The following is a 14,822-nucleotide window of genomic DNA, read 5'->3' on the forward strand; positions in this document are numbered from 1 at the left end:
GTAATCCCAGCTACTCAGGAGGCTGAGGCAGGAGAATTGCCTGAACCCAGGAGGCGGAGGTTGCGGTGAGCCGAGATCGCGCCATTGCACTCCAGCCTGGGTAACAAGAGCGAACCTCTGTCTCAAAAAAAAAAAGAAAATTCATATTTTTCAATAGGCCTACATTTCTTAATTATAAAAATAACAGGTCTTTAATAGAGAAGAAAGGATTAATTAGTTACCAGGCTTAGAGATTCAAAACCATATTGAATCAATTCTTATTTTCTTTAGCCTTCATTTGGAAAAAGTTACTGATTTCTTTTTTTACTCTGGTCTTCTTTATTTTATATAGTTAGATCCTAAAAATACAGAATAATTTTAATCTTTAATTAAATTTTCAACCTTTTTAACTCAGTACAAAAAAACCATATATACCATGAAGAATTGCAAATTCTAATTTAGCATCCAGAGATAGCATGGTTTTATCTGTTGGTCAAAGGAATAGCAATCACAATCTTAATATTTTCTAGCTGGTCCAAATACACTTTCCAAACATAAATAGTTACAGATTTGTATTAATCATTAAACTAGTTCTTAAATATTGCAATGTCTCCCCAAAGTTCTCTTCTTAAAAAGTTATTTATAAAAATAGTATGTGTTTATTTCAGAAATTCAACAGAGAAGTATATAAGGCAAAATGTGAAAATTACTTTTTAAATTTTTCTTATTTCTCCAAGAAAAAGTGAAAATCATACTTAATTGCCACCAATAGTTTTCTGTTTTGGCCCCCATCTCCAACACTTTCGCTTCTTGGAGAGAGTCATTGCTAACCCTTTAGTATGTATCCTTCAAGAGCCATTTTGTAATACCTCTCTGCCCTTGCTTGTTAGCAGTGCATTTACCGTGTGATCCTTTTCTTTTGGAGGCCCCCACACTGGTTGGTGGTACCTTTGTCTATCATTATTGACTCGTCAGCACTATCATTAGTGAGCAGTGCCTGTGAGGATGAGTCAGACTTGTACCCTGGCATCAGGTGGTTTTCAGTGTAGTAGCAGATGTATTCAGTGATAACTATAATACAAGATGAAAGAGACGTAAGAGAGGAACAGATGAAGTGCAGTGGGATTCGTGGGGTGAAAAAAACACCTTTGATTGGCCAAGAGGTGATATTTGAGCCGTACCCTGAAAGATAGATAAGATTTGCACTGGGGATGGGGGAGGAAAATAGCCAATGTATTTGCAAGAGAAAGGTACAGAGATGCAAGGAGTTTAGTTATTCCATTTTCCTAGGTGGTAGCATGCATATGTGGGAGTAGCAGATGCAGAGGTTGTTTGAGGGAGGACTCTGAATACCTCTATAATAAACCTTTGAGAATTTCTGAACAGAATAATGAGTAGAGATGTGCTTTAGGAATATTAATCAGGCATTGGAAGGGGTACAGTGTCATCACAGGCTTTGTAGTTACTTGGAAGAAAAGTTGTCACAGTGAGTTGTACTGGCCAAAGAGCTATTGCTTAAAAGGGACCCGTAGGTCTTAGCAACTAAGGCACACCTTATTTTACATGCCAGTAAGGGAGACAAAACACCACCAATTAATTTTAAGATACCACCAATTATAAAAATGTGTCCTGACTTCAGAGATCACTATAATGAAGAAATATGTATTATAAAAACAATGAAGTAAGATCATTGGATCTTTGTATGGGCACAGGAAAAAGAAGAGATATGCAGGAAAGAAAGGAGAGAGTTGAGAAAATAAAAGGAAGGGGAATGAGATCAAAGACAAAAGTGGAGAAGTTGACCTTGAAGAGGAGGAGAATGCATGTATCTTCCTCTACCATAAGACAGAACTGAATGAGTAATGCTCAGGGCAGTATGAAAGTTGAGAAGCCAAGCAGTTAACTCATATTAAATAATCTCCGTCTTCATAAGAGAGAAAGCAAGGTCATCTACCAAAAGTGACAGTGGTAGGTTTGAGGGCGTGGGGTAAAAGCGTGCAAAGGTTTCAGGTAAGTGGGGTAGGAAAGATGGGATAGGAAAGGCAATTGGTTAGAAAAGACCAATAGAATTCCCAGCAGAAATGAGGGGCCCAATTAAGGTTGAAAAGTGTGGATTTATTAAAAAAAACCAATTGGCCCTATTTTATGACTTTGTCCAGGGACACTTGGTCCCCTGAGAGAAGGATGGAAGAAAACAAATGGAAGTTGCTTTCTGCAGGGTGGGAGATTGGCTGGACAGGTACGGTGGAAGGACAGAAAAGCTAAACGGTCTAAGTTTCTCCTAAAGGAAATTGTTGATTTGGCATGCCATTGAGTTCAGGCTAAGAAATGAGAGGTGAGGCCCAAAAAGGAGTGAGAAACAGGTTTTTTTTTTTTTTTTTTTTTTAACTGGTGGGGGGATTAAGGAGTTAGAGATAATGAAGGAGGTGAAGAACAAATTCTTTTGAAGAGGAGACATAGGTAAATAAAAAGTTGATTGGGGAATTTCAGAATTTGAGATCATGGAGGTGGAATTCCAGGGGGTAAGCCTTAAAGATGAAGTGCTGTCCTTCTAAAGCACAGATGGGAGTAGATCTCTGTCTATCTTGGAAACCTCTAAGGCACCTTGTTTATTTCAGTATGAAGTCTTTACTTCTTAAGGAACAGACAAGCTGGCCCCATCCCACCTTTCCAGGCCAGTATCTCATGGTTGCTTGGTACAAGCCCCATGTTCTAGCCACATTGAACTCTTCTCTCTGCCCAGAATCCTCAAAAGCTTTTATCTACCATTTTGCCTTTGCATGTGCTATTCCCTTTTATATAAAATGCTCTTCCTCCTCTTGTCTGCCTTGCAACGTCCTGCTCATCCTCTAGACCTAACTCAGACTACACTACTCAGCGATGCCTTCCCAGGCTCCTGCCAACAACACGGAGCATGCCTTCATCCGTGCTCCCTAAGTGCTCTGTTCGTACCTCCTGTGGCATTTCACCACAGGGTACTGACTGGTATGTTTCTCTCCAGTCGACTGTGAACTCTTCGAAGTCAGAAACTATATCATCTTTCTTTACCCACAGTGACAGGACCATATTAGGTACTTAGTATCTGCTTTTCATTTTCGTTGAATTTTGTGTAAATGAACTAATCCAGTACATCTCTGAAGTTCTCACCTGTGCATTTAGATAACCTGGAGATCTTGTTAACATTCAGATTCTGATTAAGTCTGAGGTGGGGTCTGAGATTCTGCCATTTTGACAGACTCCGAGGTGATAGGCATGGTGTTTGGTCTCAGAGTTCATCCACAACATCTGTGCCTAAGTAAATAGCAGATGTAGAGCAGAGACAAAGGCCATTGGAAATGTGGAAGTGGAGCAGGTATGAAGGAAGTGACTTGGAAAAATCCTTAGTATGAACACTGGAGTCCCAGAAATGACAGCAAAAAATCATGCAGGAAGAGATGCTCAAATAAAGCAGAAGAGCATAGTGGAGGGTGCTAGTTGAACAGACTGGGAGGATATAGCCATATGACTTAAGTTTTACACAGGAAAAGGTGGTTATGTGGGGCCAGCTGCTGTGAGTCAGGACTGCATCTGGTGAGGCACCGCTGAGGTTAAATAAATAACCGCAGTGAAGGCCTGCCCTCCGAGGAGGAGTGCTGGTGAGAGGTGTAGTGTTAGAAGTTGGGTTTGCAGGTGATCCTCAGGAAGGGCTGGGACCTCCAATGCTGATCACAGTAGGATGGCATTTCCACCAGTGCAGACAGGAGTGCTGAAGGCAGAAGAAAGGCTGGATTACAGGGAAAGGGAAACCCCTGCAGAAATGATAGGTGCTAGGATTTGACAGGGGCTCATTTCTGATTGGAAGTTTCCAAGCTGATAGCATGAAAGTTCTTTTTTTAAACTCATGGGTGACTGAAAAAGCAGCACTAATAAGCAGTCTATAACCACAGGTCTGAGAAGTCTAAGGGTGGCTTCAATAAACCTGTTCTCTTTTTCATAGTACTATTATATTTTAAAAAGTGCAAAGATAATACATTGTTAATAAATGAAAAAGAGAATGTTTAACATTTATTTTAACAAATAAAAAATGTTTAAACTCCTCCCACTAAGCCCCCTCCCCGCAAATCAGTAACTGGTATTTAAGCTTACTCTGTACTCTTCCAGCTTTCATCTATGCAAACTTATGTACACAAAGGAATTTTTAAATTCTGTAATGATATTTTCACTTCTTATTGGTATAAAACCATATTGAAAATAATGGCATTTTCAACATTATTCTGCAGATAGTTTTCATCAGTTAGAAATATGTCATAAACATCCCTGCAGGTCAGTGGACAGAACTCTAACTTATTTTTTCCTACTAGTTTTAAGTAGCTGTGTATAAGTATAGATATCCCAAATTTGTTCTGCCATTCTCCTATTGATGGACACTTGGGTAGTTTCCAGTTTTTGCTATTACAAACAATTTGACAATTAAAAAAAAAAAAAGTCTTATTATTACCAGTGCCTAAATAATAGAAATGTGACTTGAATCAGTCACGTATATAAAAAATAACTTTATATAAACCACATCTTTTAATGAAGCACAGCAGTGTGTAGTCTTGTTCTGTCTCATATAATAGCCTCTAGTCACATGGAGCTAAATTTAAATTAGTTAAAATTAAATAAAATTCAAATTCCATCACTGACAGTAGCCTCCTTTCAAGTGCTCAGTAGCCATTTGTGAGTTGTGGCCACCATACTGGCCAGCATAGAAGATTCTACTCTCACAGAAGCTTCCATTCGACAGCCTGGACCTAGACACTTGAGTGTGGCATCTTACAGAACCATATTTTTCAACGAGTTAGTATTTCAATAAGAGTAGGTTTGAAAAATAAAAACTTTGTATCTTTATCGGTTGCCTCTGCAGTTACTTCAATGAGAATCAATACCCAGATGAAGCAAAGAGGGAAGAAATTGCAAATGCTTGCAATGCAGTTATACAGAAGCCAGGTAAGGTCATAGGCACAGCCTTGCACTGCGGTGCAGCACAGTGCTTGGTTACAGGTCGGCGTCTAGGATGCTAAGTCTCATGAGCCCCTTGGCATGGTGCTCCCAGCTCAGTGTGTGCCATCCTTCCACAAGTGGCCAGTGCTCTGTCCTGCTCACACAGTACTTCTGAGAGATGTTTTTATGGTACTCAAAATCAAATGCTAACACTGGAGAGTTTTCAGGGAGTAACCGTATGTGAAATATGAGACCTTCAAATTACTATTTTTTTAATGTGTAGATTTCTTTTTCTAAGAATTTAGCTAAAAGATATTATGAAATAAAGTTTTAAATATTTAAGCAAGCTTTTTCAATATAAGATTAAGATAGACTTTTTTGTAAACAATTGTTATAAATTATAAAATGCTGTATTTCTCTTTGGGGAAAGAATTCTTTTCCATGTGGAAAGCAGATAGATGGTTTCTGTCTGCTTTCCACATTGAGATGACTTCTGCTTAGCTAAGAAAGATTTCGGGCAGTACCATTTTGAAGTCCTGTTGTTCCAAAATCAGCAAACCTACTTAAATATTTCAAATGTATTTTCTTTCTTGTGCTAAAATATTATTTCACATTTTACAGATTTTGTTAAACAGAAACCATTCTCAGTTAATAGATCCAGTTAACTTCCATGTGGCCATTTATTTTGATTGGCTTAAAGGCTACATACAAAAGTATTAGTGTTTTATAGAAATTAAGCAGACCTTCATTCTCCCTCACCCAGAAGCCAGACTTCTAGCAATGTAGACCCTACAAACTCTGCTCCAGTGACACACAAGTGAAAGGAATCTGTACCCTGTTTCAAACATGCCAAAAGTCCTAGCCCTAAAGCTGTGCAGAAACTTGAACTCTCCCTGGAACATTTTACCCCTGTATCATCAAGGCCCTAACAAACCTGCTTTCTGGTTTCTTCACCCACTGTGGATTAATAGCCGAAATGCAAAAGGAAGGTGAGGAGGGAATGTTACAGGGGGGTCTGTATTGGCAAGCATGATACTATTCATAAGAAAATCACATTGGACTTCAAAGATGGTAAATCTAAAATGTAACCTGAATTGTACTATGTATTCCAACCCAGTTACAATAATGGATAGTCACAGCGGCCTTCAGCCTTTAAGAAACCACGTATAATGTCTATCCTCTGTCCTAAGATAGCAGGTAACTAGTTAACATAAGGCCTTAAAGATGTAAGTAAATTTCTCTTGTCTGGATACATGATAAAGAATAACTCATCTTGGGCCACTGTGGTGGCTCACGCCTGTAATCCCAGCACTTTGGGAGGCGAAGTTGGGCAGTTCGCTTGAGCCCAGTAGTTGGAGCCTAGCCTGGGCAACATGGCGAGACCCTATCGCTCTACAAAAACCACAGAAGTTAGCCTGGCATGGTGGCCTGGACCCATAGTCCCAGCTACCCGGGTGGCTGAGGTGGGAGGATCTCTTGAGCCCAGAAGGTCGAGGCTGCAGGGAGCTATAATTGCACCACTGCATTGCAGCCTGGGTGAGAGAGTGAGACCCCGTGTCAAAAAAATAAAAAATGAATAACTTACTCTGCTACAATAATGGTAATTAAATGAAGCACCCATGGTACTGTCATGCTAACGTGGATCTGGCACCCTAGCCAACTGAGTTTGTGGAAATCTCTAATATGTATGGCTTTCTGAATCGAAGCATGCTGTGTTACTAGTTGTTGTTGTGTTCATTTACATGTTTATTGATTTAATAATTGGGGCGTATACTTGGTACTAGATAATACTTTAAAAATTCCTCTGCATCTATGGTTTTGGCAGTGTAATCAAAAGCAACAAAATAAAAATATTAGCCCTTAAAACTAGTTTATTATTGGATCCCAAATACAGATTATCTGAATTTTATTGCATGTATTCACAGGTAAAAAACTGTCTGATCTGGAAAGAGTTACCTCCCTGAAAGTATATAATTGGTTTGCTAACAGAAGGAAGGAGATCAAGAGGAGAGCCAATATTGGTAATGTATCAGTGAGGCTGCTTTTCTCTCTCGTGCAGCAGTTTGAACGTCATGTTTATATTATGATTAGCTTCAGTTTAGAAACTGCAAGTCTAAAGGATCTTTTTTTTTTTTTTGAGATGGAGTTTTGCTCTTGTTGCCCAGGCTGGAGTGTAATGGTGCAATCTAAGCTCACCACAACCTCTCTGCCTCTTGGTTTCAAGTGATTCTTCTGCCTCAGCCTCCCAAGGAGCTGGGATTACAGGCATATGTCACCACGCCCAGCTAATTTTGTATTTTTAGTAGAGACGGGGATTTTGCCATGTCAGTCAGGCTGGTCTCAAACTCCTGACCTCAGATGATCTGCCCCCCTCAGCCTCCCAAAGTGCTGGGATTACAGGCATGAGCCACTGCGCCCGGCTGGATCCTAACTTCTAAGCCTAACAAAAATTGCCCTAATGTCTTTCATTGCGTTTTTAATAAACCACAGTTAGTATTATTGACACCATTTGTATTGTAATGGTAATGACATGGTTATTTATAGAACTCATTATTCTTAAAATTCTAGAATATAGAATTATACATGGCCCCTGAGCAATTGATTACTCCTGTGGTACATATGAAAGATACTTGTTGGGTCTCGAGAGAGGCAATGTGATAATCGAAATTTCTTTATTATTACTGGATTATGACTTAGATACTAGGAAACAATTGATTAATGGTTTGGAATGAAAGAGACCTAATAGACAAGGAATGCAGCAAAAGACAGAGATAAAGAGTATTTAAGAAGTGGGAATTCTTGATGTAATCATCTATATGTATGTATACATATGTATCAAAACATCACCTTGTATGCCATAAATATATACAATTTTTATTTATCAATTATATCTCAACAAAGCTGAGCAGAGAAAAAAAAATGCCAAAAGTGCCCTAGGGGGAATTATGAATATAACTGAAACAGGAAGAAATAATTTTTTCTCATCCAAAACTGTAACAATAAGTAAGAAATTTAAGTTGGCAAGTCAGGTGGGGTGTTGGATTTTACCTTCTAAAATTGCATTTTTTTCTCCCATCCAAGTACTAACAGATCACATGAGATCAGGTGCATCAAGCATGGTATGGGCATAGACAGCATTTCGTTTCGTTTCTAAATACAATTTTTATTCATTATTACAGTTCTCATAGGCTTTATAGAACCCCAAGATAGGAGAACTGTGTAGTTAGCAATCATTTATGAAGTACCTAATACGCACAGCAGCAGAGACCCCAGAATGGCAAAGGTGTGCCTCCCCTAACCTACATGCACTCGAATTTCAGCCATCTATGTCTAAAAGAAACAAGTGTAGAGAAATATAGGGTCTTGTTTAATTACATTCTAATTTCTTCAGCACAAAAATTCAGAGTTTCAGCCATTAGGATACAATAACAGATAATTTAGGGATCTATTTGCTTTTTTCGAAGAAGCAGCAATCCTGGAGAGTCATGGGATAGACGTGCAGAGTCCAGGAGGCCACTCCAATAGTGACGATGTCGATGGGAACGACTACTCTGAGCAGGTGAGCCTCTGCGCATCTGGTCGAGGTTCTTGGTGCCTGAGCAGGGGGACAGTGGGACAGTTCAGTTCCTGGGTGTGGCTGATGGGGTGGGGGAGGGGAAAGAGTCACTGTCCCTCCACTCCGCTCCTGTGTCTAGTTAGATTTCATGTAATTTGAAAGGAATGTGGTAAGATTCAGTTGTCCTGTTGAATTTGTGAGAAATTGTTATTCACCCACATGGATTTATTGTCATACAACAGGATACTTGGCAAGTACGCAATGGGGAGGAGGAGGAGGGAAGAAGTTCAGAGGGAGGCAGAGAAGCAGAGAAGGTAGAAGAAGAGAGGAGGATCTGATCCAAACAAGCAAGTTACACCATTCACGACACACACTCAGTGTTTGAGAAATACTAGGGGCAGCTGGGCCCCATGCCTAAACATGTACCAACGCAGGGCACGATGGAAGGCCCCACTCACTCCAGCCCCACTGCAGTGGGAACCCTCCTGCCCAAAGGAGTGGTTCTTCCAGAGTCTCTCTGGCACACTGACACATGCATCGTCTCATAAGTGCAATACCTGCATGACTCCTTGCCTCGCCCTGATTTATTCAGCATTGCTTTTGGGGAAAATGTATTTAATTGTAGCCACTGCATGGAGTAATTCAGTAACTAAGACTAGGGGAGTTACCCCCCAACCCGCACATGAATGTTGACAGATTTCATTACAATTTTGATAGGATTTAAATTTCCATTTGGAATATGAAGAGAATGCATGGTTTCTTCCCCTAGATCACAGCAAGAAAACTTCTGATTTTTTTTCTGGGATCTGTGCTTTTTCCTTGCCCCCCAGGCAGCTCATATAGTCCAATGCATTCTTTAAAAGCCTCTGCTTATCACATACCTAGAGTGCATGTGAGTCTGTGCTGATCCCTTTGTAAATTCTAAAAACTCATCTGTGAACAGTAGAAGGAAACGATGTCCAAACTTCCGAAAAACTACATTTTTTTCCCTTTAGGCCTCTACTTCACAGCCCCAAGAGAAAATTCTGTAAGTCTTTCTGTTCAGAAACCTTCCTGTTGTTTTTCAATCCACTCACATAGATGGATCGTTTCCATCTTTTTTTACAGATGCCCTAAGGGCAGCACATCCCACGTTTTGTTTTTTCCTTAAGGGACTTACCGTTTCCAAAGCTCTTTGATACAGAGTTCCCCTGAAGATGACAGGTGAGAAATGTACCCCTTATTTGTAACACCGACTTCAGTGCCTGATGTACATCCTGCAATGCCAGCTTCCTTCACAGCTTTATTGTTTAACACATTGAGCTGCGCGGGGAGGAGAGCTTCACACTCCTAGGTAAGACGCCTGCCGCTCCTCACATAGCAGGAGAGTGCCGCACCTTTCTCCCGTAGCCATTTCCAGCAGTGATACTTGTGTCCTGTTATAATTGAGAATTCTTTTATTTATTTATTTTTTTTTTACAAAAATGCATTTTTATCTGTAAGATGTAACTGTAAGTTTTGTCTAGTTTTCTCAGTTCAGTAGAGAGACACCATGAATTCTAATAATCTATTTGTAAGAGCAGCAATCTGGAATTCAATAGCTCACTAGTATGGCCTTCAGTGATTAGTGCTATATTTGTTGCATACAGAAAGATCCAAATTGTTGGTTTTATATCAATCACTGTAGGTTTGATTATCACCACCAGCAATCTTTCTAATAGAATGAATAGAATTAACAGTGAGGAAATACATTTTTAGTGTTTTACTTGTTGAATCATAAAATTATCAACTGAAAATATTTGGACCTATATCCATTCAGTGTCTACTTAAATACAATTTACCTCTGTTCTATCATGAGCCCCTCCCCCAGTTTCCTCCCATGAATGTTCTGCCTCCCCTTGCCCCAGCATGTATTTCTGTGACGGAAGAATTCTACCAATCTACTAATAACATTTGTTTCTTATTTCCGCATATCTAGGATGACAGTACGAGCCATAGTGACCACCAAGACCCCATCTCATTAGCTGTGGAAATGGCAGCAGTCAACCACACTATCTTGGCATTGGCCCGACAAGGAGCCAACGAAATCAAGACAGAGGCCCTGGATGATGACTGATCAGGGAGGTTGAACACGACGAGTTAACTTAGTTTAGACGTAGCACCTTAGCAGACTTTCCTCGGTCCTTAACATGTGTTCTTACAGTATAACTTGCAGTTTCTTGTATGTCAGATAGCCGTTAGGGTCTTGTTCTGTGAAGATGGCATGGTGCCCTCAGCCTTTGCATATACTCTCTCAGTATTAATTCCTAGTAAATAATAACCAACCAACCAACCAACCAAACTTCCCTCTCCCAGCCCCCGAGGCTAGAACATCTTGCTGCTCCGTCTTAGCATTCCAAGAAAGTGCTTCCAGGTATTTAGATAGCCCTCAGTTCTCAATTATTAGGCTACGTGTAAAATCTTGGGTACCTTTAGATTCTTGTAACACTAGTCTGTACCCCCTTTTCCTTCCCCAAGACTGATAGGATGCAAGCTGAGGTCGTGGCACAGGAATGACAGACACCATTTGGGGAGTATCCACAGAGTCAGAGGAACACTAGAACCCCCACCTCAGCGTGAGGATAATTGATTTCCAGCTGCAATAAGCCGTGCCTCATTATAGCCACGCTGTGGCTAGATTATACTTCTTGGGTGCTGTGCTAAGAATGTCAATGGAAAAAGTCAATCTCACATTTTGTTTGAAGTTAACATGCCTGACACAGACATCCTTTTCTCTCACAAGCTGTGTGACTTAGTAGATAAAATACTGCCTTCTGCCTTTGGGACCATGATTAAAAACAAAAACTAAAAGTCATTAAAAAAAAAAAAAAAAACCCAGCTTGAGAGCATTGGGAAAAAAAATAAGAGCTGAATGTCTGATGGATGCTAAAGTCCAGTTTTCAGAACCACTGCACATTCCGCGGCACAGTTAGCAGTGCCTGCCTGGAAAAGTTTTGGAGGTCATCGTGGAAGTTGCTTTGCCTCCTGTCGGTGTCCCCTTTCCCTGCTACCAAAAAAATCTTTCAAGGATGGAGCTAAGGTCAAAAATGAGTGAAAAAACTTGCAGTGTTTGTATCCATTAAACTGAAGCCCCCTCAATCTGAGAGGTCACTAGAAGACTTCATAGTGGGGTCATGCTGCCTGTCACAGATGCAGACGCTTGCCCAGATAGGAGCAGAGAAAAGCAGGGGACGCTTCCCACTCACATTGTGGCTGTACCAGAACAACAGGATGGGACTGCTTTGCTGTTCTCTTTACTCTGTCCTTGGAGAGATGTGAAAAGCTGTATTGCTACAGGCAATTTATTTAATAATTGGAAGCCATATTGATAATGGATGTGGTAATATTTGTAAAGTTTAATCTACTTTAAGCGGCAGTAACTAATGGAATTTTTTTCCTTGATCACATATGTAGCACTTTTGTTACTTTTTAAAGATATTTATATTTGATAAATCTTTTTTTCATTTTGAGAACTCAAAAATACCAAACAGTGAACTTGTGTTCTAAAGTCACCCTGTGATCACCTTGTCATCTAGTAGCAAAATGATGAACTATTCATGCATCAAAGAAAATTACATCTGCTGGCCTTGTATGAAAATGATCTCTTGGCATCCCGATTAAATGACACACTGTCACTGTGGGTAAGAGGAAAGAGCCTTCAATGTAGCAGCACAGGGTGCATCTGAAAGAGGCACAACTGCTATGTATTTTTTGCCTCATCCGGTCCCTGCTGTGTAGAATGAAGCCGTGTTTAAAGGGGACTGTGGGGCTGGCTGTTACGTGGGGCTTCTTTCTGTCCGTTACCTGAATGAAAACAATTTCTAAGACAGAAGGAAGGTGCCATTTCCTTACCTCTTCAGCCATCCTCCTCTACCAAATGTATTCAACTTAAAACTATGAGAGACTGAATGACCTTCCTCGATTTTCCCTTTCTCATTCAGGAGATACTGAGTATCCGCCAGTTTCTATCTGACCTTCTTCCACTTCAGGCACATGCTGACTGCATCATTTCCTTATCTGTTAATCGTGCTTATGTGAGTGTGAGTCGAGTCTTTGCGAGAGCATGAAAGTGCCACCTTATATATGTCTGTGACTATAAAGAGCTATATGCAGGGTCTGCTCCTGCTCTTGTCCATGGATTTCAGGGGGAAAAATATATGTACTTTTTCCAGCTTCCAAGCATTGAAGTAAAGCAGAGCCATCTCTTCTGTTTTACTGTATTACTTGAACCAACAAATTTAAGAGTAGCATTTGTTATTCTCAGGAATGAGCCTCCCTTTCCCCTCTCATATTCTTTCTTGGTCTATCTGACTTTTTATTTCAATTAGGAGATTGCGTTATCTTTCTTCCCTTTTATTTGGCTTAGAGAAAATATTTCCATTTTGGTGGAATTTTGTCTGCTTATTCTCAATTGAATCGGAAAGAACAAGGAGACAGAGAAAAAAATCTACTCTCTGACAAGCCACATTCATGATTGATTGTAAGGAGATTATTATAATCGATAGCTTCTTTATGATGGGATTGCTAGTATCATTTGTTCTTGCTGGTCTTTTTAAAGGAACAGACTCAAACTGTTAAGACAGCTGCAGTTGCTAAAGAAATACAAAGATTGCCATAGAAGCACTAAAAGGTTTCATTGTTTTAACACCTATAAGGGAGGAAAAAAGCTTCAGAGAACAAAGGAGTTGGGAGTCCATGAAGGGTGGTACCAGGCCCTATCTGGCAATGTGGTATAACTGAAAGAACATTTGTGCCACTGCAGGAGAATGTCCTGTAGCACTCAGTGGGAACAGGATGAAGGCATCTTCCACCCACAGTCATCGTCGTCTTTGGAGAAGACCCACTGCCTTACATGTCACCTTTGCTTTTTCATCAGGAGTGAAAATTTACTTCCTTTGGGCCTAGATTTAAATCTGTCGGTTTTCTGTTTGTCGCCAGGTTCAATTCTGCTGTCTTGTCCAGGCCACCTTAGTTCTTCTAATGGTGTGTGGCACTGCTTCTCTTACATTTCTAGGTAGTATATTTCTTGTAATCTTTTTCAGGTTTTAGAGGTGGAATTAAAATAGACACCCTAAACTTCCTGGTTACTGAAGGGAAAGCAGCCAGTCTCTAAAAACTCACGCTGTGTGCTTCTCGGTGTCTGTGTGTCTGTGCCTCTCCCGTCGGACTCCTTTCCCTCCTTCAGGCCCTGGGGACTCCGCAGGGGTGGCTCCTTCCAGTCAGGAAGACTTTGAAAAGTCCTTTAAAGTGGTGGGGGGACCTTGCCAACAGGTATTCATGTAATTTGTTATTTCTTTAAAGACACTTTTAATTGAATTACTATTGTCAGATGGGTAAACTTCCAGCCTTTAAAAACACTGACACAAGCACCTTTTAAAATGGGTCATCTTGATGAGATCTGCCCATCTGTTGATCACCCCAACAGCAGATGAAGGCTGGGGAGGGCAACACCCTGCATTCTCATCTCAAGCCTTCAGTGCCATTCAGTCCCATATGGACATTTTGGTTTCTTTCAGCAAAGTTTAAAAAGTTGGAATACCCTTATGGCAATTTTCTTTACAATCACAATTCTTTAAGTGGTTAGTAAAGGTAGTTGCCTTCCACCCACCTATGACTTTGAACAGTCCCCACCCCTGTCACTCACAAGGTCAGTCCTCCCACCCCACCCCCATATTCACATTCCCATGGCCCCTCATAGGACGAAGGAACCTGGGGCAGAGAGGAGGAAAATCATTAATACTAAAGTGTGCATGTCAAGTTCTCTAGTTCTTGATAGATTTATGCTGCCAGCCAGTTCAGTGATTACCACCGCCTATGTTAGGTCCATGTATCCAGATATATTTTACCTCACAGGAGATGACTGAAGAATTCACCAATATAATTGTTTCCCTTCTGCCTGTTTAACGCTTGTCTTTAAGAAATACTGGCTTTAGAAACTTCTCCCTTGGGTATCAACCATCAGGCACCAAGTATAAACACACTCATTGCATCAGGAGTCTCCACCCTTATCCTATCTGTCCGAACAGCTTCTCTTCTCTCTCCCTCTGACTAGGTCTTCAGCTGACTTCTTTGCTGGAATTTTCTAATCTTGTTAAAGCAGGGAAAAGTAGCTGGGTGTGGTCCATCTCTTCACACAAACACTCCTCCTCCTCTTGACCAGCTACATATTCCACTGACCAGCATGATCATCTCTGCCGTCAACTGTGGGAATGATCCCTTTTCCACAAATGTTCTCCCTCCCTCCCATCCCTGTCCTACAAATGTGAACTCTTAAGTCTTTACTATCTGGTCTTAAGAAGAGTTTGGT

General features: G+C 40.5%; 1 protein-coding gene across 7 annotated transcripts in view; it reads left to right on the forward strand.

Moving 5' to 3' along the window:
* Positions 1-12,155, forward strand: part of HMBOX1 (homeobox containing 1) — an 85,419-nt gene extending 73,264 nt beyond the window's left edge. The window contains exons 5-9 of one of the 7 annotated variants that reach the window (XM_037742686.1): positions 4,865-4,947; positions 6,867-6,962; positions 8,406-8,500; positions 8,740-8,844; positions 10,455-11,416. In XM_037742686.1, coding sequence (XP_037598614.1) covers positions 4,865-4,947; positions 6,867-6,962; positions 8,406-8,500; positions 8,740-8,835 — 370 coding nt within the window. In that variant the 3' untranslated portion in view covers positions 8,836-8,844; positions 10,455-11,416. Of the gene's footprint in view, positions 1-4,864; positions 4,948-6,866; positions 6,963-8,405; positions 8,501-8,739; positions 8,845-9,765; positions 9,831-10,449 lie in introns of all 7 variants that reach the window. The other 6 variants (XM_017540500.2, XM_037742688.1, XM_037742687.1 and 3 more) reach the window with 6 other exon arrangements.
* The last annotated feature ends 2,667 nt before the right edge of the window (positions 12,156-14,822 follow it).

This window comes from Cebus imitator, unplaced genomic scaffold (assembly GCF_001604975.1).
Source record: "Cebus imitator isolate Cc_AM_T3 unplaced genomic scaffold, Cebus_imitator-1.0 Scaffold125, whole genome shotgun sequence".
Classification (NCBI taxonomy): Eukaryota; Metazoa; Chordata; class Mammalia; order Primates; family Cebidae; genus Cebus; species Cebus imitator.